The following is a 25,121-nucleotide window of genomic DNA, read 5'->3' on the forward strand; positions in this document are numbered from 1 at the left end:
CACGCCGACATGGAAAGTGGGGGTATGAAAACGTCGGAGGATGCGTTCCGCTGCACTCGCCACGCTTCGGGGTGGCGTGGATAGTGGGGGGGGGGCATAAAACATCATTGTATGTCATACATTGATATCATTGTATACATTGATATCATTGTATAGCTAATGTAATGGCATTGCACACCCTATAAAATCGCATGCAATCGCATGTTTTGCGGGAGGTGCGATGCGATCCCCTGGGGCACACAGAGCAGATGCAATTTCCCTATGTTTGTGTACATAGAAAATCTGGGCTCCGTTCTAGGAAACAAGTACCGACAATGCTTCATCCTTCTGTCTCAGAATAAATACTTTTGTTGATGTGCAGCAGCTATACATTGAGAGACTCATGAAAAGCTGTATTTAATTGAATTGGCATTAATAATATTTAATTTGCATTTTATTGAGTGTATATCTAAACTTTACATAGTAAATGTGACTACATTTAATAATAAAACTGTCAGTAACACTAGTCTCTGTAGTGTATATGACAAGTCATTGCATTATTCTACTGTGTAGCATATGTGACTTGTACATTTACTACCAACACTATCTAGCAACATCTCTCATTAATGCTGCTGACATAGCAGGGACTTTGACAGGGTGGACAGATCCTTGTGATGTCATGATGTCATGTGGTAGTCGTACAATGCTCCTCTGGGAACGTTTTGGATGGTCAGGATATCTTTTGGGGGCCTCTTGGGACATGCTGGGCGCTAGGCAGGTGCCTAGGTTGCCTTGTGAAAAATCCACCTCTGGTCTGTATTGCTAGGACATGGACGGCACCTGATCCCCTTTTATTGCCTACCGAAGAGGTGGCCAGACTTTTGTATTTGATGATCTACGCCAAAAGCTTAAACTGGTCTTGTGAAAAGGAGCATGGGGACTGTCATAATGAAATCAGACATTGTCTTCTAGAGGAAAAAAATTCACACATTGGCAGCCACGGTAGTAAAACGCACTGGCACGCCACAGTGGGTAAAAAACAACCATACACACACATTGTCCCATACAGGAAGACTCCAAAAACAAATTGTCCCCATGAGAAAATACCCTGAAAACAAACTGTCCCTTATAGGAAAATAGCCCCCAAGCTCATTAAACTCCCCAGCCCGAGACCAGATGATGTAGCCAGGTAACTCTATATTAATGCTGCCAAGTTTTAAAAAAATGACATATACTTTATTCTGTGTGGTGAATTCAAATATACAAGATCATCAGGGCAGCTGCTGCACGAACTCACACGTTAGTGTTCGCTACCCCATAGAGCTCTGAGCTATTTTGTGCTAAACAAATAGGTGATATCTTATTCAGCAGATTGATAGTCTCCATTTAGTACTGCTTTGCACACTGGTATTCTGGAATAATACACTCCATTCAATTAAACCTGTGTTTTCCTTCACTTTAAGCAGCCTAGCCATTCACTTACAAGGCAAAATCATGCCTTGTAAGTTATTGCCCCTTTAAAAAACATCATAGTTCGGACTCCATCCTGCATGGCCGCCAAACTCAGGCGGCATTACATTTGCCCCTTCATGCCTACTTAATGCTTGAGATGTTAAGCTTAGCTGGCTGGACACTTTGCTTGGTTCTACTAGTAAAATAATAATAAAAAATAAAAGGTAATACCCCTGGCAGTGCTGTCTCACCAATATTATTACAAAGAAAAAACTAACAAACATTCCAAACACGTGGCGAGCTGAGGCGAAGCGACCTCCGATATAACAATAAAATGTAAAGTGGTTACCGCGCTATTGGCTGCATTTGGAAAATTATGAAATGTAAATCGGATGATCAAAAACATATTATGAATTGATTCAAAATAAAATCTATAATGAGGACTTATTGCATTAAACATATGTGGTACAATGAACAGTTGAAGTTGTAAAAATGTTATAGAAACTACCAGCTCCCAAGGTGTCCTACCCAGGGTGCAACCAAACAAATGGACACCTTAATTAGGACTAGAAGTGAAACATATTTGCAATTAAATTAAGCAGTTCACATCTCCAAAATAAATATTATAAACATAAAGATAGGCAAATACTCTCCCAGTTTGCATTTAACAGAGACTACAAATCTTACCTTGGCAGATTTTATGTGCTGAGAGACTTTCTCAAAGTTGCGGGTAAGTTCAGCCAGCTTTGGTTCCACCAGTTCCCGGCAAGATGTGCCACGGTTGCTCATGAGCATTAAGGCTTGGTCACGGATATTATCTACTCTGAGACTAACATCATCCAGCTCTGACATCAGGCGCTGAAATCAAATAACCATGATCATTATCTCTGACACTGTCTCATACTGCATGTCAGGCAGTTATCAACAATCAGGAAAATCAATTTTTCAAAACAATTTTAAATTGCAATCATTATCATATCAAGTACGTGTACACACTACACAATGTTTAGCAAGATCTGAAAAATACATACAGTGTTGTCAAATATAATAAACTCAACTACAAATGATGTGATACAGACACCCCATGTTCTAGTAATTTCAGTCACACTGGCTGCAGTAGAAACATAAAAAGACAAAATGGCTGCCTCATTTCCTACATGTCAAAAATGCACGCATTGTTAGTTTGGGCATGCAATGTACTTGCATGCTACAGTATTTATGGATCCTATTTTAAAAGTGTAAAGTAAAGTCATTTTATAATTATACACACTTTTGCAGACAACCTCGTGCATTTTTGCTGCGTGCACGCACTATGGCTGAGTGCACATTGATTCAGCTATATGCAATTCCACTAATGGCTTAAGCACTCCACTGGGTAGCAACATGGCATTTGCATGTAGATGAAAATGAGGTGACAACAGAATTTCAGGTTATGCATATGTTAAGATATGCCTGCTTTCCAAAGGATCTCCTGCACTAAGAATAGTGCTGGGTGCAAATGCACACTAATAATAATAGCAGTCATGACACCAAGCGTATGCATAGGGGCTGTCACATAGAAGTAGTCGTGTAACAGGGCAGCGCGGAAATAAGCCACGCAGAGGGGACAATATAGCAGAACTGGGCAGTGCAGCACAGCCTAGGGAAGCCTTGCGGATGCTCTGAGCAGCTGTACAGACTGCAGGGTGCATGCCCCACAATGCAGTAGCGATACTGGCTGCAGAGTGCCATGTGGCAGCAACAATGATGCCCCCAGAGCCTTACACACACTCCTACTTACAGTCCTGCATAGAAACAAACAACTCTGCATATGGGAGACTATTCTGCCATTTTTCTCCGTGGTTTATGCAATGCAGGTGCAACTGCAGCCATTACGTGCAATCTGCATCAGCCCCATCACAACTGTAAAGTATAACATCTTAGTCGCAAGAACTTACAAACACCAATAGCTCTAAGTCATCAACTCTGTAGTTATTATTAAACTATGAGCTTTGTTTTTATAGAACAAAATGTCAGCTCCTTCTCTAGGTATTCATTTGGGTAAAAAAAAGGTGATACAATGAGTTCATGGGTCACATGGTTTGTATATCATTGTGTAGTGAAACATTACCTGCACAGTTTCCTCCTTCTTGCTTGCAGGCTTTTTCTCAATCTCATCTAGAAGAGCTTCCGCTTGGTAGAGCCAAGTGCTTATGTGAGCCACATTCTCATCGAAAATCTCCATCTGACTCTGGTGATTCTAACAAAACACAGAGAAGGTTCATTGGCTGGAAACATTCAAGTGAATGGCTGCTAATGGGCACTAATTTAGAAAGTTGGCACCTAGCAGTGACACAAGAGAACGGTCTTGAATTGCAGATACAAGTAACGGAAAAGACTTGCTTGCATGTTATAGCATCAAGTCTACCATTCATTATATGTCAAGGGTCAATGCCATCATTTAATTGCTTTGCTCCACTGAAATTAGATAGGTCTGAGTTATTGCATTCGAGGGTTCATTTAACATGCAGGAAAGTGACTGCTAGTGTCATGTCCCACGAAGTATGTGTCTTTATATGCTGTTCAGTTACTGTCATGTTATTATTGCAAAGCTTTGCATTCTTGTGAAAATTGTCCTTCCTTGTTCCTGTAGGGCTCTGATGTCATTAGCCCTGCCTTCTTCCCATCTCTATCTCATTGTATGTCTGCCATCTTAACCTTCAGTTGATTCCTGTTGAGCTCTGGCAAATTATTATCTTTTCACCTACTGTTTTTGTGCATTATTACAAGAATATCAGCTTGAAATAAACCCTCATCTGGATTCTTCACACATGCCTCTTCAGTTGAGTTGACACTGTCTGACAAAATCTCCTGGTGTAAGTACTGGTTCACTATAGACATACACAGATGAACTGTCTTAAAGGCCTTACATTTACAGCCTGGTTATTGAGTCAGAACAGTGAAAAGATAGTTTATAAACTGCCAGATATACCAGCAAGCCAGCTGCAGCTTCTGCAGATACAAAGAAAGTAACTAGTTTGCCTGCAGTGTGAGGAGAAATCATCAGTGTTTTGCAGCCACACAGACAGCTACATCACACAGATTCTTCTAGCAAGCTACTGTACAAACTTACTCCAGTGTTATTTAGCTAAATTCTATCATGGCTGAAGGGAACACTGTGCAGCCTGTTCAAGATGAACACTATCTACAATCACAACAAGAAGAAGTTATGGATCTCAACTTACAGTCTAAACGCCCTGTTAAACCTACATTGAAGGTTAAAGAGAATCTTGAAGGTAGGAAACATGAACTTTCTGCCCATATCCTAAACTTATGGCAAAAACTACAAAGTCACATGTCCACCATCTCTCAGCATGATTGTGATGTCTCACCACTAGAGGGAGCCCTAGGTCAGCTTTGTTCAGTATATGAACTTTACACAGTGAAATGTCAAGAATATGTTCATGTTTTGAAAACGCTTAATACTCACGATGCATTAAAAGAATTGCAAGGCTTCAATCATCTCAATTTGGATCGAGACAGTTTAGTATGTGATGTTAAGTGTAAGACAGCAGCCAGAATCGCACAATTATTGGAAACATCATCACGCATTTCTGTGTCCACCAGGCATTCAAAGCGATCATCTAAGTCACGAAGTTCAAAATATTCCATGCTAAGTGAACAACTTGTAAACGCACGTGCCGAAGTAGAAACTGCTAAAATACAAGCCGACTTTGCAAAAAGAAAGGCAGAAATGCAAGCTGAAATGGAAGCCAGAGCAGCACGCGAAATGGCTGAGATGGAAGCCAGAGCAGCGCATGAAAAGGCTGAAATGGAAGCCAGAGCAGCGCATGAAAAGGCTGAAATGGAAGCCAGAGCAGCACGGGAAAAGGCTGAAATGGAAGCCAAAGCAGCGCAGGAAAAGGCAAAAATAGAAGCTCTGGAGAAACAATGTGAACATGCCACAGCAATAGCACGTTTAAAGATTTTAGAACAAGCTGCCAGTGTAAGTGAAAGAGGCAGCATCAATTTAAGTGAAGTGGATGCAGAGGATCCTCTTAAACGCACAAGAGACTACGTCCTAAGCCAGAACAGTGAACTCCTGATTGCTGAAAACATTCCTAACAGGGCAGAACAAAGGGACTCAGATCATTATTCAACAAACCATGTCCAAGGTCAGTACAATGCACACACCACAGTGCACCAAGGTCCAATGCCTCAAGAAGCTCCATATACAAATGTATGGTCGCAAACCAATATGCCAGTAAGTCACCAGATCCCTGGTAACCACACAGTTTCATATGCAGCGAGACCTATGGACTTTAAACCAGCTCCTAGGCTAAATGCCTATGCACCACCATATCTCCCTATGTCTCTTACCCAGAACACTACAAACAATATGAACAACCTTACTCAGCAGCCAGCATTATCTTGCCCAAAGTCAGAGAAAACAGACATGTCAGACTTCGCAAGATACATGGTTCGCCGTGAACTTATTAAGACTGGCCTCACTAAGTTTGATGATCAGCCTGAGAACTACAGAGGTTGGAAATGTGCCTTCAGGACCGCAATTAGTGACCTTGGCATTACTGCTGCTGAAGAACTAGATCTGCTGGTTACATGGCTTGGCCCACAGTCCACAGAACGTGTCAAGCGACTCAGATCTGTCCACATCGCTAATCCTGCGGCAGGCCTCATTGCTGCCTGGGAAAGGCTAGAAAGGAGCTTTGGAAGTCCTGAAGCCATAGAGAATGCTTTGTTCAAACGGCTGCAGAATTTCCCAAAAATATCCGGCAAGGACAATGAGAAATTTCAAGAGCTCAGTGACCTACTCTTTGAACTCCTGCTGGCCAAGGCTGATACTCACTTACCCGGCCTCAGTTACTTGGACACAGCTCATGGGGTAAACCCAATAGTTTCCAAGCTGCCGTACGGAATTCAAGAAAGGTGGACTACACTTGGGTCAAGATACAAAAGGGAAAATCAAGTCTCCTTTCCCCCATTTTCCTACTTCTGTGAGTTTGTCAAGAACATTGCAGAATCCAAGAATGACCCAAGCTTCTTCTATAGTGAGCCAAATCATCCTGGTTCGCTTTCCCCTAAGTATGATAGCCCACGTTCTAACTACAAGAACCATAGGGCGTCAGTGTCAGTGAATAAGACAGAAATCCTTTCCACACCAACATCAGCTCCTGACCAGAGCAACCAAGGTGAGGTGATCGAAAACCCTAATCGTCTGTGTCCCATACATAAGAAGCCACACCCCCTCAAGAAATGCATTGGCTTCAGAAAGAAACCACTCCAGGAACGCCTGGAACTTCTAAAGAAGTTTGGGGTATGTTACAGATGTTGTGCTTCCACTGAACATTTTGCTAAGGACTGTAAAACTGCTATTAAATGCACAGAATGTGACTGTGAGGACCACGTGCAGGCACTTCACCCATCTCAACTGAATCCTACACCACCCGCACATCTCCCTCCTATGCCAAGGCATGGCGGGGAGATTACAGATCAAACGGCAGGTCCCGCTACTATATCTTCTTCATGCACTAAAGTTTGTGGGGAAGGTCTTTGTGACAAATCTTGTGCAAAGATATGTCTAGTCAATGTATACCCCAAGGGACAGCCAGAGAAGACTCTAAAGGTTTACACCATCTTGGATGACCAGAGCAATCAGTCACTCGCAAGTCCAGAACTCTTTGATCTGTTAAAATTAGAAGGAGATATTTATCCTTACACTTTGGGTACCTGTAGTGGAATTACGGAGGAATCTGGAAGAAGAGCCAGTGGACTGGTTGTAGCATCTCTCAAAGACAATCTTGAGATACCCTTACCCACACTTGTCGAGTGTAACCAGATACCATCCAACAGAGAAGAGATTCCCACACCAGAGGTCGCTCTTCATCACATTCACCTAAGGCCTATATCCAATGAAATACCAAACCTCGACGAGAATGCAAAGATCTTACTTCTACTCGGTAGAGACATTCTCCAAGTACATAAGGTGCGTCAACATATAAATGGACCAAATAATGCTCCGTTTGCCCAACGCCTTGATCTAGGTTGGGTTATCATAGGCAATGTCTGTATGGACAAAATGAAGCCGCCTACTAAGATTTCCTCATTTAAGACAAACCTCTTGCCAAATGGTCGCAGCACTCACTTTCAGCCATGCCCACATCATTACTGGGCGAAAGAGAAGCTGGATAGCAGTAAATTACAGCATGATCATCACAATAATACGAACATAGTCCTGTCTCGGGATGACAGTCTTGGACTTACAGTTTTCAATCCAACAAGTGAGGATAACAAGTTAGCATATGCAAGAGAAGACAAAGAATTTCTCAAGATAATGGTCAAAGATTTCACTCAAGATGATTCCAACAGCTGGGTAACACCTTTACCTTTCGGCCTGCCAAGAGTGAAACTACCAAACAATCTACAACAAACAGTTGCAGACCCTGAACATGCAGAGGAGTTTCCCATTCAGTGTGTACAACAAGAAGTATACTGTCAAGAAATTGATAAGATCACAAAGGGAGCCACTCTATCCGAGAACAGTGCACTCTTTGAACTGAACCCAGGAATGGATTGTCACAAATTGCTAAGAGTGGATGGTCGTATAGCAAAATCCAATAAGACTGGAGCTGCTTTAATTCCTTCTGAAATCTTAGACCACAATGACATCTACAGGCGCCAGTGGAAACAGGTTCAACACCTGTCCAATGTGTTTTGGTATCCCTGGAAGACAGAGTATCTACACATGCTTCAAAGTCGTCATAAATGGCAGATGTCAAAACCCAACCTCCAGATCGGTGACCTCGTTCTCTTAAAGGACAAAGAGGCCCATCGCAATGACTGGCCAATGGGACTTATCACCAAGGTTATCCCAAGCGACGATGGAAAGACTCGTAAAGTGGAGGTCAAAGTCACCAAAGGAGGTTCTGTCCGAGTTTTCTTCCGTCCAATTAGTGAATTAGTGCTTCTTCTCCCAAAGGAAGATGTCACATAAAGACGAACTTGGCTACTAGATTCAGCTAATCATAGGAAGAAATTTACTACAAACTTCCAGCTATCATACCATCGACACCTAATTATTTGGATTACAGTGTGGGTTGGTGGAAGTGTTTGCAAGTTGCGACTTCCCCAATCCGAAGATGGGTTTGACACTTGGGACTTCAGTCACAAGATTTAGACTAAATGTTTTCTTATAATTATCTGTTATTGTTGCAGGTTCTCTTTGTTTACAGGTCTCAAGATCAATTCTGCACTTCACCAAATGACTTTATTATGTTTGAATTATCGTGAAATCTAAAGATTTCAGACGGGGAGTGTCATGTCCCACGAAGTATGTGTCTTTATATGCTGTTCAGTTACTGTCATGTTATTATTGCAAAGCTTTGCATTCTTGTGAAAATTGTCCTTCCTTGTTCCTGTAGGGCTCTGATGTCATTAGCCCTGCCTTCTTCCCATCTCTATCTCATTGTATGTCTGCCATCTTAACCTTCAGTTGATTCCTGTTGAGCTCTGGCAAATTATTATCTTTTCACCTACTGTTTTTGTGCATTATTACAAGAATATCAGCTTGAAATAAACCCTCATCTGGATTCTTCACACATGCCTCTTCAGTTGAGTTGACACTGTCTGACAAAATCTCCTGGTGTAAGTACTGGTTCACTATAGACATACACAGATGAACTGTCTTAAAGGCCTTACATTTACAGCCTGGTTATTGAGTCAGAACAGCTAGACTCATATTTAAAAACATGATTTGTTTCATATCTAAATAAAGTTGAGTCAAAAGGAAGATAAACGTTCCACAACTGATGCGCTATTGTAAATCCAAATATGAGTAAGAATGTAAAAAACAAGATTAATTTGTGCTTCTCCTTACTAAAGCAAAGGGCATATGTAACATGGTCTAAGGTTGCTGGAGGTGCGTGATGACAGGCAATCTTGGAGGTTTTTATTAAAGTGACAATAATGTACAAGCAAAAAGTCCCAAAACACCACAAGATCAATTGAAATCCCGCACCTCAGACAAACTTGGACCCTATTACATTTTCTTCCTAGTCTTAAGCCCCATGCGCACTACAGTGATCACCGCCTATGCCAATATTGGCAGCGACAGGGACCCGGCAACGGCAAGTGCATATACACTTGCCGATGCCGCACGCGAGGGGGGAGGGGATGTCCATCGTTAACGATGACCTCCTTCGTCCGAACATGCTTGGATGAGGGAAGGGGTCATTAACGACATGTGGGAGTGCACATTGTTAACGATGCACAGCATACACACTGGACGATATTGTTCACAATATCATCCAGCAAGCCCTCATCTAGTGTGTATGGGCCTTTAGAAAGGGGAGTTATACCAGACAGAATGTTTTTTTTAATAGGCCACTGGAAAAAAAAAAAAAAAAAAAACACAACCAGACCATGAGCAATGCTAAATCTCCTGGAACTTAATTGTGATAGGAAAAAGCATAGAGTTTAAATGGTGGATTGTATGCTTTTTCTATTGTCCTTTTGATTTTCACAAGAGATTAAACAAAACAAGTTGCTTGTAGGACATGTCTCATTACATATAATACTAGTTACCAGTCCATCAAATTGACGGAAACACATAACATTAATGTCAGTGTTTGCGGCTGTGTGCACCCGAATGGAGAAACACAGAATTGCTCCGCTGCAAAACATCTAGTGGCTGCAAAACACTTGAATCCCCTCTGTAGAGGAGAGGAGCAGCATTAGCTTTTTATTTTATAGAATAATATGATACTTTATATATAGTGATGTCATTCATGCATTATAAATGCTTAATGTATTCGAAAGGTGTTTAAATAATAGAAGTCCTTGCACTGTATGAAACGGTGGAACAGACACTTGCTTAATTGTGTTTTAAGGAGCCTGAAAGAACAGCGCTTACCAATATCCTGACTTTGACAACAAGTTAGCAAAAGTTAAATATTATTAGAATATAGCCTGCAGGTTGTAAAACAAGATTTTTCATTAATAGGAAAACCGTAGAATGAAACTGGTTAGAAATCATGATACAAATGAAATGCGGTGTTGGTGAGTACTTACCAATAGGGTATTGCACCAATCTTCTGTCCAAGTGCGGACTCTGCTCCAGCCGGCATTGAGGACGCAGAGCTTCTCTTCCAGGACGTTCTCACTTCCCTCCACCAAGCACTGCAAAGCTGCGCTACTCTCTGTCACGCTGCTCAAATCCGCTTTTCTCCTCTCCAGCTCTTTCAGCACATTCTACAAAAGGAGCAGGCCACATTATTCAGAGCACGCCGACAAACCCTTGAGACTCCGTCTTGCTCTCTTTTTTTTTTTTCACACATTCTTTAACAGTACAGGACACTACAGCAGTAAGGTCTAGAAAGTTCACAGATTGGTTTTACAAAAGCCAAGTAAATAAATGCGACCCACTGACCTGCATATTTGTTTTGTGGATCATTATTCGCTAAATTGTGATAATATATTTACATTTTTAAGACCCACCTAAACCACAAGAAGCGACAGTGATACAAAAGTCACATGAAGGCCCCAATACGGCGGTTCAGTCATTATCATTCAAAGTGAATTTTATCTGAAATACATTTTCCCCAACAAACAATAAAGTTGGCCATACATCAGAACGATTCTAGGCCCGAACGCACGATGTCGATGGATCGTGTGATTGATTGTGTGAACATTGTGACGTACTGTATTTTGGTATGAGGATGATGTGATGTGCGGTCCCACGGGTCGTGAGGTCACTCCTATGATGTTATGTGTTGCACATATGAACAGTCGGGATGGGTTGTTGTCGTAAGCACATCGTATGTGTTTTTAGCACATACGATTGACCGTGTGATTGAACATACGACCTGCATCCTATGCAGGTCTTTTTAATGTATGGCCAGCTTAAGACTGCATAACGTTTTGTAATTTGTTATAGTTATTTCCTATTCACAACAGTGTTAAAAACAGGAATTTATTATGCACTATTGTTATTCTATCAGTGCCATTATTGCTTAAAGTCACAATTGTAATTACATTGAACGGACTATTACCAACAAGCTAGGCTTCTACCATGCATTACATAAAGATTAGAGATGTGCGGTGGCCACTTTTTCGGATTTTGGTTTTGGATCTGGATCTCCCTTCGTGTTTTGGATCTGGATTGGTTTAGGCAAAACCACCCTTGCGGGTTTTGGATCTGGATTTTTATGAAAAAATGCTAAAAATGGCTAAAATAACAGAATTCGGGCCTATTTTTGCCCTTAAAGTATTATTGACCTCAATAACATTAGTTTCCACTCATTTCTAGTCAATATTGATCACTTCTCAGCTCACAAAATTGTTTTCATTTACTGTAGTTGGGCCAAAAGGTTATACCGAGGTAGCTGGATGACTAAGCTAAGCGACAGCAGTGGGAATCACATACATGTGGACCTTACACTTCCAACCTGGCACATCTTGGAAGCAGGGAGGCACTGCAGGGGCAGACAGGGTGGAAGATTAATAATGTGTTTTTATTTTATTTATTTTTCTTACTTTACACTGGACACAGCCCGTTATACTGGACACTGGATATAGTCCGTCACACTGGACACTGGATATAGTCCGTCACACTGGACACTGGATATATGCCGTCGCACTGGACACTAGATATATGCCGTCGCACTGGACACTAGATATATGCCGTCACACTGGACACTGGATATATGCCGTCACACTGGACAATGGATATATGCCGTCACACTGGACAATGGATATAGGCCGTCACACTGGACAATGGATATAGGCCGTCACACTGGACACAGCCCGTTACACTGGACACTGGATATAGTCCATCACACTGGACACTGGATATAGTCCGTCACACTGGACACCAGATATATGTCATCACTGGACACTGGATATAGTATGTCACACTGGACACTGGATATAGTCCGTCACATTGGACACTGGATATAGTCCGTCACACTGGACACTGGATATAGTCCGTCACACTGGACACTGGATATATGCCGTCACACTTGACATATGCCGTCACACTGGACAATGGATATATGCCGTCACACTGGACAATGGATTTAGGCCGTCACACTGGACACTGGACACAGCCCGTTACACTGGACACTGGATATAGTCCGTCACACTGGACACTAGATATATATGCCGTAACACTGGACACTAGATATAGTCCGTCACACTGGACACTAGATATATGCCATCACACTGGACACAGCCCGTTACACTGTACACTGGATACAGCACGTCACCCTGGACACAGTCCCTGGACAATGGACACAGCCCCTGGACACTGGACAAAGCCCCTGGACACTGGACAAAGCCCCTGGACACTGGACACAGCCCCTGGACACAGCCCCTGACACACTGGACACAGCCCCTTGTATAATGGACACTGCAGCCCCTGTACACTGAGTGTACAGTCAGCAGCACTGCAGCCTCTGCGTGTGAGCACTGCAGCACCTAGTTTACAAAAATCACACAAAATATAAATCACAGCACAGGGCACGGAGCAAAGAGCAGAGAGGACGGAGCACAGATCTCCCACCCACCCTCTTCTATAATGGAGTGAAGATGGCGGGGCATGCGTGTGTCTTATATAACATCCCGATCCCGCGAGAATCCAACAGCGTGATGATGACAGTTTGCCTCGTTTTCGGTCCGGAATTCAGGCGGGAACTCCCGAGCCGGCTCGGATCCTGACTCGGATTGCGATGGTCGGATCTGTTGGATCCTGGAGATCCGGACCCGCTCATCTCTAATATAGATATATTAATAAATTGTACTAATAGCTGCTAAGTAAGCCTATACCACAGATAATATGCTATGAATTAAAATGTGAAGCTTATATGATCTATTTTTATATTCAGACATGGATAGAATAAGCACTGGTGCTGTCATACAGTAGTTAAACTGGGTGCCTGCAACAGAGAAGTAATGTGGAAAGATATATCCTCCTCTCAGTTAATGCCCACTTCCCACCATTTGCGCCTTCTCCCTAAAAGCTGGTGGATAGTTTGCGTCCTCTTACCCACACATTTACCATTTCGCTTACACGTTTGTTTCACCATCATTAAAAAAAACCCTCACTTGATCCTGACTTGTCCTCTAAAGGCCCCCATACACTAGCCGATTTTGGTCAGATTTAGACCAGATCAGTCGGATCTGGCCTAAATCGGACCAAAATCGGCTAGTTTTGATGTCCCCTCAGATCCGATGCGCGGTCCCGTGCGCATCGGATCTGCGTCGGGTGGTCGGACCTGCTGCACGTCCGACCACCCGACTTGGGACCTAGTGGGGCGGTGCGGCGGTGGAGGGAGCAGGGGGGGCTGGGGACGCTGCGAGGGACACAGGCGGCATAGAGCCGGGCGCGGGGAGCCGGGAGCTGTCAGCACTGAATAATAAAAAAAAAGCCCATAGAATGAATGGGCGGCCTGTGATTGGCTGAGCGCTCTCTCAGCCAGTCAGCAATTGGCTGAGAGAGCGCTCAGCCAATCACAGGCTGCCCATTCATTGTATACAGTAGGCTTTTTTTTTCTAGCACTGACAGCTCCTGGCTCCCTCTGCCCGGCTCTATGCCGCCTGTGTCCCCCGCAGCGTCTGTGTCCCCCGCAGCGTCCCCAGCCCCCCTGCTCCCACCAGCAGCCCCCCCCCCTGCTCCCCGGGTTTTTTACATGTGATAAATCGAGACGATTTATCACATGTAAAAAATGGCACATCAAGTGGGGAAGATGAATCAAGTCCTCTATACAGTGTTAAAGTTGCCCATAGTAATCATACTGCGTTTACTGTATCTAGCATTTATCAAGCATATGCTATAAAATGATAGGGGGAAGCTGAGCAACTTTTCCAGTCTGTAGAAGGCCTTGGTACTGTACATCATTTTCTATATCTTTGGTTCCCTCTGCCTGCAAGTGCCTTGGAAGAAGTGCATATCATCACCTCACACATTCCTTTCCTTAAATTTCCTCCCAGCCTCTACTCTCCACTGAGACTGCTCTCATCGAAGTCATCAATTACCTTCTCATTGCCAAATACAAGTGCACCTTCTCATCCTCTATGACCTGCCTGCACACCTTCACACCTTCACATCTACCTCTACATTAGTCACTGTCTTGACATGGTTCATGTTCTGCCTCTCCAACCTCTTTCTCAGCATAACATCTCAGATTTCCCCTCTCTTCCTCTGCTGCCTCAAAGATACCCATAACTATCCTCATCTTCATTCTCCACATTCAGGTAATTTTTTTAATATTAACCCTTACACCTCCGGAACATCTCCAGAATCCAGACCAATCTGAACCAGAATGCCACCAGAACTCCCATCCATGCATTAAGCATTGCCTGCTTTGACTACTGTTACTGGATACTCTCTGACCTGCCTCTTGCATATGCAGGCTTCAGTGTATCTTAAACACTACAGCTGATCTCATCTTTCTCACCCACTGTATGACACTTGCCTCTCCTGTCCATAGCCTGATTCACAAATGCCCTTAATGCTAATGGTTGTTTTATTTTCATCGCCCACTGTATGGGACTGTTGTTGATACTCCAGGATCTTTAAATCTGTACAATAAATTGTGCCAGGCAAAATATGAGAGCAACTGCAGGACAATTTACTGACAATTTACAGTCAAACATGGTCCAACAAGAATTTTATAGATCAGGACATCACAGTCGGATTGCAGTACATAATATTCTGACCAAACATGGCAATGCATGATTTATGTTCAGTGATGGAATGCGTATATGTAAAAGTCCAACAAAAAGTAGAGGGAGGTGATATGGTCAGGTGAATAATTTTCTCTACAATTGGACAAATGCACACATAGCGCCAACTTAAGTAACTCAAGATCTAGTAAATGCCAATATTGAAGGGATCTGGTGGTTCTGTAGGGTGTATGTTCCTGACATGATTTGGTTGCGGTCTTTCCCATAAAAGACATGTTCATGGTTCATTTGTACTAAAGGCTAATAAGAAATGAGCTTCACCCCATACTTTGGTCAGGTGCTTTCCAAAATGGCAATGCATGATACCCCAATGGCTTGTGTGTATGACACCAATCATACATATATGACAGCTTGCCCTGTCCAGGCGACCTATCTGAACAGAATTGAGAATTAATGTTATGTTCTGAAATAATTTCTTAGATATAGGGGTAAATCTAACAGGGTCTGAGTTGCTGGACATGCAGGATTTTAGGGCAAGAATGCCCATATTTTTAAAGCAACAATCATTTGCCAGAAAAAAACAGGTTGGCTTTGCCTTGTAAATGATTGGTGCTTTAAAAATATTTAGTTTAAAAAAGTCCCGCCCCTCTGGCAACTCAGATCCCATAGTCCTCCACCACCGGTAACCATACATCTATGGGGGCATTTCCTTATGAAAGAAAGTCACTGCATCCATTATAAGACTACACAGTAGCAGACAATGATTAACTTATTGCTATGACAATTTTAAAGGCCTTTATAGATTTGTTTTATTGGCCGCTGTCTGCAGTTCCAACAAAGAAAATTCACAAAACAACTTCATTTCTAGAGTAAATAAAAACATTAATATGAACTCTTTCAGTAAATATCCATCAATGGAATTTATGCAGCATGCAATTTGCAATTTGAAGCGATTAAAGATTCATTATCCAAGAATCATTTGCATCCTGGTGCAGCTAAGCCACTAGTGATTTATAATTAAGTCATTTAATAAGTTAGGCACAATTTGTTTTTGCTGTGTACTCATAATTTAGGAAGAAATCTCAACCCAATTAATGCTGATGCAGCGGCAAGCTCTGTGAATTTTCTTATTAGTTCAGGATAGAATGGGCATAATAAAGGAGTATGTAGAATAAAACTACAAACGACGTGTCTTAAGCAATTACAGTGAGGCTTATTAATGTAATGGATTGTGCACAAACCGACAAGTGTTAGTTCCTATTTTCTAAAGTTTGCTGGAAAGTGTCAGCTACAGGTTATAGCAGATTTATCTACACAGCAACGTATTATATAAATAACATATGCACTCATCTAATTACCCCTACAAGAATAACCGCACATTCAGCAATGACAATTTATTTTCGCTTTTTTAAAACCCACACAGTGTACACTGTAATCCTGCCACCATAATGCAGCCACAGCACTTTTCCACATTCGCATAATTGGGTGTGCCTTAAAAACAGATGGCAAATCAGACGCAGACCACGTCCATCATCACCTCACAACTTGCGCCAAGGTCTGAATACCTATAATTCATTGGATCATTAGGTGGTCACGTGGGGACATTTCCAATTGACATAGCGTTACTGTACTATGGCTGCATATACACGCTACCTCCAATCCAATATGTAGATTACCTGAGGCGGCTAGGGTTATACTGTGGGAAAAGAGGGTTAGGGTGTGGTAAAGGAGGGTTAGGGTTTTTCTGTGTAGAAGGAGGGTTAGGGTGTGGGAAAGGGGGGTTAGGGTTATACTGTGGGAAAAGAGGGTTAGGGTGAGGGTAAAGGAGGGTTAGGGTTATTCTGTGTAGAAGGAGGGTTAGGGTGTGGGAAAGGAGGGTTAGGATTATTCTGTGTAGAAGGAGGGTTAGGATGTGGGAAAGGAGGGTTAGGGTTATTCTGTGTAGAAGGAGGGTTAGGGTTAGGGTGCGGGAAAAGAGGGTTAGGGTGTGAGAAAGGAGGGTTAGGGTTATTCTGTGTAGAAGGAGGGTTAGGGTGTGGGAAAGGAGGGTTAGGGTTATTCTGTGTAGAAGGGGGGTTAGGGTTATTCTGTGTAGAAGGAGGGTTAGGTTTAGGGTGTGGGAAAGGAGGGTTAGGGTTATTCTGTGTAGAAGGAGGGTTAGGGTTATTCTGTGTAGAAGGAGGGTTAGGGTGTGGGAAAGGAGGGTTAGGGTTATTCTGTGTAGAAGGAGGGTTAGGGTTATTCTGTGTAGAAGGAGGGTTAGGGTGTCTTTAGTCTATGCTGCAACAAGGGCTTGTGTACAATGTACAACCTGTTTCTCTGCTTCTCTGGGTATATGCACAGAGAAAGAAGCTGCAGGGTCAATGACTTTTCTATTATAATAAAGACTGCAGGGTACTGTGTGGCCAGTATAACAACCTTTGTATTGATTTTGCAATATATGTTACTAGGCACTGCCTTGGTATGTATTAATTATCTCGGGGGCAAGAACCTTCCCCTGCCATTGGATCAGGATTAACAATACCGCCCTAGCAGGTGGCCTAGGTCCCTTACAACATTGTCCAGAATGCATTTGCATCCTGAGTCATTCAAAATCCCCCCATTCCCTGCACTGGACTGTGGGATAAAAAGAGCTGTGTCAGTAGGTTGGAGCTGGTCTAAGACTCAGCAATTGCTGCTAGGCTTGTAGGCTGCGATACCTTCCAGTCTGTCAGCAGTGGGCTTCACATAGTGGTGAATGGGTCAGCATTGATATACAGCCTAAGCGTATGCTCTACTGGGAGCCACCCATAGGCTGGTGGATCTAGTGTACCTCGTGTATGGGTCTGACTAGTGAGCTGGACCTTATCACATTGGTAGCAAGCACTGCCAAGTGGTTAGGATCAGTAAGTTGCATCCCCCAGTGGCCGGGATCCGGAAAAGATTGTACATGAGAAGTGTAAAGTCCATCAGTGGCATCACTTGGCAGAACCCCATTCAGCAGCCTCTAACACGGCAGTACTTTCCCAGGCCAAGGTGGGTAAAGGTGACACTGTCACTGATCACAAGTTCTGTATGGAATGGGTTACTGATAGGGAGGTGAAGACTGTGTAATTAATACTACAGCATTTCTGTATACAGTGTATACAGCTGTAGTTACTCTTTTTACATTACTATATAGAGAGCTGGTTAAATTAAAGGCTGTGCCTTTCCTATGCGATCCAAGGACTAAAAGTTCTCAAGGTGGCGACTTGCAATCTGCAAGAATAACTCTCACATAAACCTGGGATCCTCACAAGACACAACAGTTGATATCAGGCAAAATGAAAATTTTTCAACCAGTGTAGAAATCAAACCAGGTGCTGTAACAGGAGAGACTATCAAGGAAAGACGAAAGCAGAAATATCCTCAGTACGCCGCTCTGAAATGGTAAGACCTATCATTCTACATTAACATGAAGTGCAGTTAGTCATCCAGCAAGTTAAGGCACTTCTGCTAATAAAGTGACATAACTCTAAACAATGAGAGTCCCCATACTGGGACACATAATTAAGTGCTTTTAAAATGAGAACTAACTTATCCAGAGGGACGACAGAACAAGTGACTGGTGAGGCTCTACATTTTGAAATAGTAATATGTAGGAAGGGAAGGTTACTATAATAACAAACCAGTTGAACGGCTGATATATATCGATGCACCATACAGATGGAGCTGGCCTTATTATTGCTGGCGGAGCGCCAGGACCGTGTCCCTGGCGATCCGCCAGCAATCTGGCGCTCTGGCTGAATGAGACGCTCGTGCGTCTCCCACGCACGAGCGTCTCAATAGCCGGGCGGCGAGGCGGCGCGGCGGGTGCAGTCCTGCCCGTCTCCAGCTTCAGGGAGACGGGCAGGGCTGCGGGGGGCTGCGGGGTGGCGGTGTGGACCGGCGGGGACCCGGGGAAGCCGGCGGGGACCCGGGGAAAGGCACCGTCGGAACGGGACGCGCGTGCACCTCGTGCACGCGCGTCCCCTTCCGACATACAGATGGCGAGGGGCGGGGGATGGCGGGTGGCGAGTCCTCCGCCATCCCCAGCAACGACAAGCCCGGCGCTATCTGTAGGTCAGTGTTTACAATCGATTACAGTACGGATGGTGTAATGGTTAGCATCACTGCCTCACAGCGCTGAGGTCATGGGTTCGCTTCCCACCATGGCTCTAACTGTGCAGAGTTTGTATATTCTCCCCGTACTTGTGTGGGTTTCTTCCTGGTACTCCAGTTTCCTCCCACAATCCAAAAATATACTGGTAGGTTAATTGGCTCCCAACAAAATTAACCCTAGAATGTCTGTGTGTGCATGTACATGTGGTAGGGAATATAGATTGTAAGCTCCACTGGGGCAGGGACTGATGTGAATGTTCAACTATACTCTGTAAAGGGCTGCGGAATATGTATGCGCTATATAAGAAACTGTTAATAAATAAATAATAATAGATATATCTGTGAACTACATCATTCTGAGATATATTGTGGGTACTTGTTTCCTAGCATGGCGCCCATTGCATACTGTATGCGATGCGATATTCACGTTAAATTAACAGGGTGTTTGTACAATGAAATATCGCATCGCATCTGATGGCATGCGATGCGATTTTTAAGTGTACAAGCACCCTGATGGTTAAATGCACCCCCATTGTCAACCCCACCCCCTATCAATGCCCACCCAAAGCGTGGGGAACCTAGCGAGCACGCAAGGGGTGGCGGAAGGCGTCCTCCAACCTTTTCATACCCCCACTATCCACGTCGGCGTGGAGTTGATCTTAGATAGTGTGGCAAGCGCAGCGAGCCACCGAGCCCGAACCATGAGGGCTCGCGGAATACATGTAAAGTAATCCGTGTCCCCTCGCAGGGCACGCTGCGCTCGCCATGCTTTGGGCTCGGTGGCTCACTGCGCTCGCCACACTATCTAAATTCAACTCCACGCCGACGTGGATAGTGGGGGTATGAAAAGGTCGGTGCACGCGTACCGCCGCCCCTCGTGGGCTCGCTGCGCTCGCCACGCTTTGGGTTGGTGTTGATAGTGGGGGTGGCATTGACAATGGGGGAGCATTTAACATTGTAAGCACCCATCAGGGTGCTTGTACAATTAAAAATCGCAACGCATCCCAAGCCTCTATATTGCATGCGATGCGATTGCATAAGATGTACTGCGATTAAAATCGGGGGAGCCATGCTAGGAAACAAGTACCATATTGGGTTGGTTGTGCAATTCAGCCAATACCCAATATATATATAAATATATATCGGCACATTTGTTGTGTGTGTATGTGCAGTCTGCTGACTGCCCCTACAGCCTCGCTGGGAGCCGTCGTGATTGACAGCTCAGTGGGCAGGTACATGCAAATACACCCACCCATTTGTAATGTCAGTCCCGACAGATCAGGCGGCGTGTATTGAGAACACATTGCCCAATCTGTCTGTAGATATATCTACTAGTGTGTACTCACAAGACATCAGTAATAGCCATTAAGTAGGTTAAGGTCATTATATGTCATGCACCTGACTCTCAGGCCAAGCTTATGACTGCAGTGTGTGTGGGTAACCCCCTTCACATTACCAGATAAATAAATACACAGTACTCACTTTAGCCCAGGAAACCTCTGTATCCAGATCTGTCCGCAGATTGTCAGCTGTGGATTTCAGAATGAGCTCAGACTCGGTAGCGCTGAGCCACTCAGACAGCGAGGCTGATTCTTTTTTCAGCTTCACAGCTAAAGCAGTAGAACGTTCCAGGTCTTGCTTCCCTTCGGTCACCTAGATAAGTAAAAGGGAAAACATTAAGAGAGCAGCGTACCCCAGGCTAACTTCACATTATTAGACACAGACTAATCACTACAAGTCACTCATTAAGAAGCTGCTTATTTTTAGCATTCTGTATTTTTTCTGCTTCATGAGACAAAATCCATTTACCCCACATCAGCTGAGAAGGAAACAATAAAACGTCGGCCGGGTGGATTTTAAAACAAAACTTCTGCAGGTGTTTTTAGGAGACTGGCTGTGTGTGTGTCAATCAGTCATTCAATTTAAACTCAAGCCTTGTGCAATTGTCATTAGCAGACCCGAGCACGCTGAGAATCCACAGGTGATACAGACATTCATTCATTCATCTGAAATGTAGTCTCCGCGGGAATGCTTCAATACCCAAGATGGAAACTGCACTACACGGTCATTTACAGAATGATCATTAAATCAGGTATGTTAGAGACATATCGTGGGGCTCCTAGCCTGACAAATAGTGTACACTGTAAGAGGAATATTACATCAAAGCAAATCTAGGCAGCCAGAAGGGCAAAGGTTTAAAGGCTGCTCATCATTTCATGAAATGTGCCAGGTCCATAACATCAGCTTGCGGAATGCAGAATTCAAGATAGTACTGGAACATTAATAGATTTTATCAGCCAGTTCTATCATTCTGTCTGATGAGATCTCAAACAGAACTGATGGGAGTTAATTTATGAGCCATAAAAGTAACAATACATCCAAAAGAAAAACAGATGACACTTGGAAATGCTACCTTTGGGGGGAATTCAATAGCTCACAAAGGTTTTTTTGGGTGTGAAAAAGGAGGGGGGGTTGGGGGTTAATTTTTTTTTTACTTTTTTTTTTTCTTTTTTGGCTATGCCCTCCTCCTAGGTTAATACAAGGTTGTGCTTGTATTCAGCAAACTGATTAATGCTCTGTGCTGTGCTTTACATGGGATTTCTCTTCCCAGTGGCAGCCATGGCAGATTGAATCTTGTGATGCTTCTGTGGTCTTGTAGCCTACATGCAGTGATGGTGCAAAGTTTCCCAACACCTCAGGCAATATTTCTTCCACCGCCCCTGTTCCTTTAAATTCATAATATGCCATATACAGCAGTGTTCATCCATAACATACTGTATAGAATATGCTAAATTCATAATGTACAGCATAACAATTTATAATATGTCACCCCAAAATGTATTGTATGCCACATAGGGCCAGATGCACTAAGCTTCAAGTGGAGAGTGATAAACAACAAGCCAAATAACTCTTATCATGTTATTATGTTACAGACTGGGTTTGAGAAATGACACAGACTGGGTCTGAAAAATGACAGTTAGGAGCTGATTGGCTGGTTGTTAATCACTCTGCATTTTATCATTTTTGAAGCTTAGTGCATCTGGTTCATAGTGTGAATTATGTCATACAATGTCTCTAATACATTTTATGCTACACTATTGTGCCCCAATATGTCATCACCCATTAACCCGCAAACCCTGTCAACACTCATTAACCCCCTCTCCTGCACAAACACACACACACACTCACCCTGCCAGCTCACAACAAATCCACCCTCCCTATGCACACAATCACTCTGCCAGTACTCATAACCCCGCCCCCCCCCACACATACACACACACACACAATAGCCCTATCAGGCTGTTTGTTTATAACTCTCCAGTTTATCACTTTTTGAAGCTTGATACATCTGGCCCCTAAGGCATAACACACAACTCCATTCAGGAGCAACAGCTCTTTGTGTTGCTGAAGGATAGAGAAGTGGCACCATACTTGAGTCTACTAAACTGACCGGTGAGAGTGCAGTGCCAGGGGCTGGGGGAGACATCTTTCTTCTACTTTTTTTGTGGTCTCAGTGGCCGGGACCCATAGGCATCTGCCTAAAGCTGTCCAATGATAGTGCCATCTCTGCCTATAGGCTACAATGACTAACACCTTCAGAAGTTGGTAATAGCTATCAGGAGTCCCTATTACATATAGTAAAGTTACTTGACAGCCCATCTGGCTGCCATAATCTCTGCAGCATTGCCGCCAACAATAAAATAAAGTAATAAGAAATAAAACCGTTTAGAGATATAAATGGCCCCTTTCCCTAAAACACAAAAGAACTGAGGCTTCCAAGCTCGGTGCGCATAAATTGGGAGGAGTTAGCACTTCCTACAGTTGGGTTTTTTTGTTAATTTTTTTTTAAGGTGCACAAGCTCCTGCCAGCACTTCTATACCCCGTGATCCCAGTATACCACTATGGATGAAAAAAGATATTCAGGCTATTTGTCTTTTTGATATCTTTAGTATCTAATACTTAGATATAGTAGGAGTCTTACCTGGGCACCAAGATCATTGTACAGAAGTTTTAAGGCTGTTAGTTGCTCATCCATTAGCTTTGGATTATCGGTCTGTTGTTTTTGTACAATTTGCCTTCCAGTCTTTATAACAGTCTCAACCTCCAACTTGACTTCACTCAGAGTCTTGTACAGTTTCTGGAAGAGAAGGATGCTATACAATGGTATCACTGTTTTACATACAAGTGTTTGGCATGCTGTCACATTGTACAAACTAGTGATTCATGCGCTATGGGTGAACCTTACAGAAAAGGGCCCCATGCACTTATGCGATTTGGGCTGATTTCACCAGATTCCGATGGATCGGGAGGAGAAATCAGCCCAAATCGTATGTGTTTATTTATTTATTAATAGTTTCGGTACTTGTGAAGTTTCACGGCGCCACTAGATAGGATACTAGATCGTATACGATTTAGTATGCGATTTGACATAAGATATCGCATAAGATATAGTATAAGATTTACTATCTATTTCATTACCCCACTATCCACTAGGGCGTGGAGTTGATTTTATATAGCATGGCGAGCGCAGCAAGCCACTGAGCCCGAAGCGTGGCGAGGGGACACGGATGTTTTTTCAAAGCAAGTCACCAATATCGCATGCCATTTGCATTCAATTCCATAAAATACATTCCGAGTCCCATCGCGGGGCACCCTGCGCTCGCCACGCTTCGGGCTCAGTGGCTCACTGCGCTCGCCACACTATATAAAATCAACTCCACGCACTAGTGGATAGTGGGGTAATGAAATGGATAGTAGATCTTATACTAAATCTTATGCGATATCTTATGTCAAATCGCATACTAAATCGGATACAATCTAGTATCCTATCTAGTGGCGCCGTGAAACTTCACAAGTACCATAGTTTCTTATATAGCGCAGCATATTCTGTTGTGCTTTACAAAAGGAGACATTGCATCCGAATCGATGTGTGGTCTCATGTGCATTGGAGTCGGAACTGCCTGCATGTCCGACCGCCGACTCTGATCCCCTCCCAGTGGCGGGGTCATCACATGTGATACATCACATGCAGAAGGTCTACAGGTAATGTATTGCACGCAATCCTTGACCTTCCCGGGTGGCTCACGGGGGGGATGAGATGGCCATACACTGCTGTGATTTCTCGAAGTTTTGTATGGCCGCAATAAGATTATTCAATAGTATAAGATTAACATAAAGGATGATGCTTAACAGGGGAATATAAGACATATAAGACACACTGTAGGAGTGTAGAACATAGGTGCCGATTCTGTGGGTGCTCAAGGGCCCAAGCACCCACGGAAATTGATGAGCACCCACGGGTCCGAGTCCCGCTGCTGGGCCGCCGTATTAACTTGCTAATTTGAGGCTGCAGCACCCGCATCGACGGACCCGCTACCTGGCAAATAGGATGGCGGGAAGAGTTTATTCCGTCCCCGGAGTAATATGCGGACGTGGGCCGGCCAGCATATGCATGCTCTGGGCATGCTGTGCGGCTGATTAGGGCTTGCTGTGTGACTGAGTAGCATTTATGTACCTGCATTGTGGGGCATTTATATATTTGGCCGTAATGTGTAAAAAGGGGAACTCTGCTGCTGTCATTTGAATTTTGGAGACAATTGTGCTGTGTAATATAAATTGGTATTATTTTGAGGCCACGCCCCTTCCCCATGAAGGCACTCCCCTATATTTTTGGCTTGAGCACCCACCAGCAAAAACATAAATCGGCACCAATGGTGTGGAATACAATTTTGGAACACTTGTATTACAGTATGCTTAAGGGACTTGATGCAAATATCATTCAAGTCAGAATAGAAAAAAGAAATGCAAAAATGGGTACATTGCATCTGTGTAAGTGCTGTGCACATCTGCATCTGTGCAAGAGACCCATCTAACACAACCATATGTTGTG

General features: G+C 43.5%; 1 protein-coding gene across 8 annotated transcripts in view; it reads right to left on the bottom strand.

Moving 5' to 3' along the window:
- Positions 1 to 25,121, bottom strand: part of UTRN (utrophin) — a 587,017-nt gene that overhangs the window by 397,640 nt on the left and 164,256 nt on the right. For all 8 annotated transcript variants that reach the window (XM_083176136.1, XM_083176132.1, XM_083176141.1 and 5 more), the window contains 5 exons: positions 23,214 to 23,369; positions 20,713 to 20,883; positions 10,498 to 10,677; positions 3,542 to 3,670; positions 2,119 to 2,289 (listed from right to left, as the gene is read on the bottom strand). In XM_083176136.1, coding sequence (XP_083032262.1) covers positions 2,119 to 2,289; positions 3,542 to 3,670; positions 10,498 to 10,677; positions 20,713 to 20,883; positions 23,214 to 23,369 — 807 coding nt within the window. The remainder of the gene's footprint in view (positions 1 to 2,118; positions 2,290 to 3,541; positions 3,671 to 10,497; positions 10,678 to 20,712; positions 20,884 to 23,213; positions 23,370 to 25,121) is intronic.

This window comes from Crinia signifera, chromosome 3, assembly GCF_055691185.1.
Source record: "Crinia signifera chromosome 3, ASM5569118v1, whole genome shotgun sequence".
Lineage (NCBI taxonomy): Eukaryota > Metazoa > Chordata > Amphibia > Anura > Myobatrachidae > Crinia > Crinia signifera.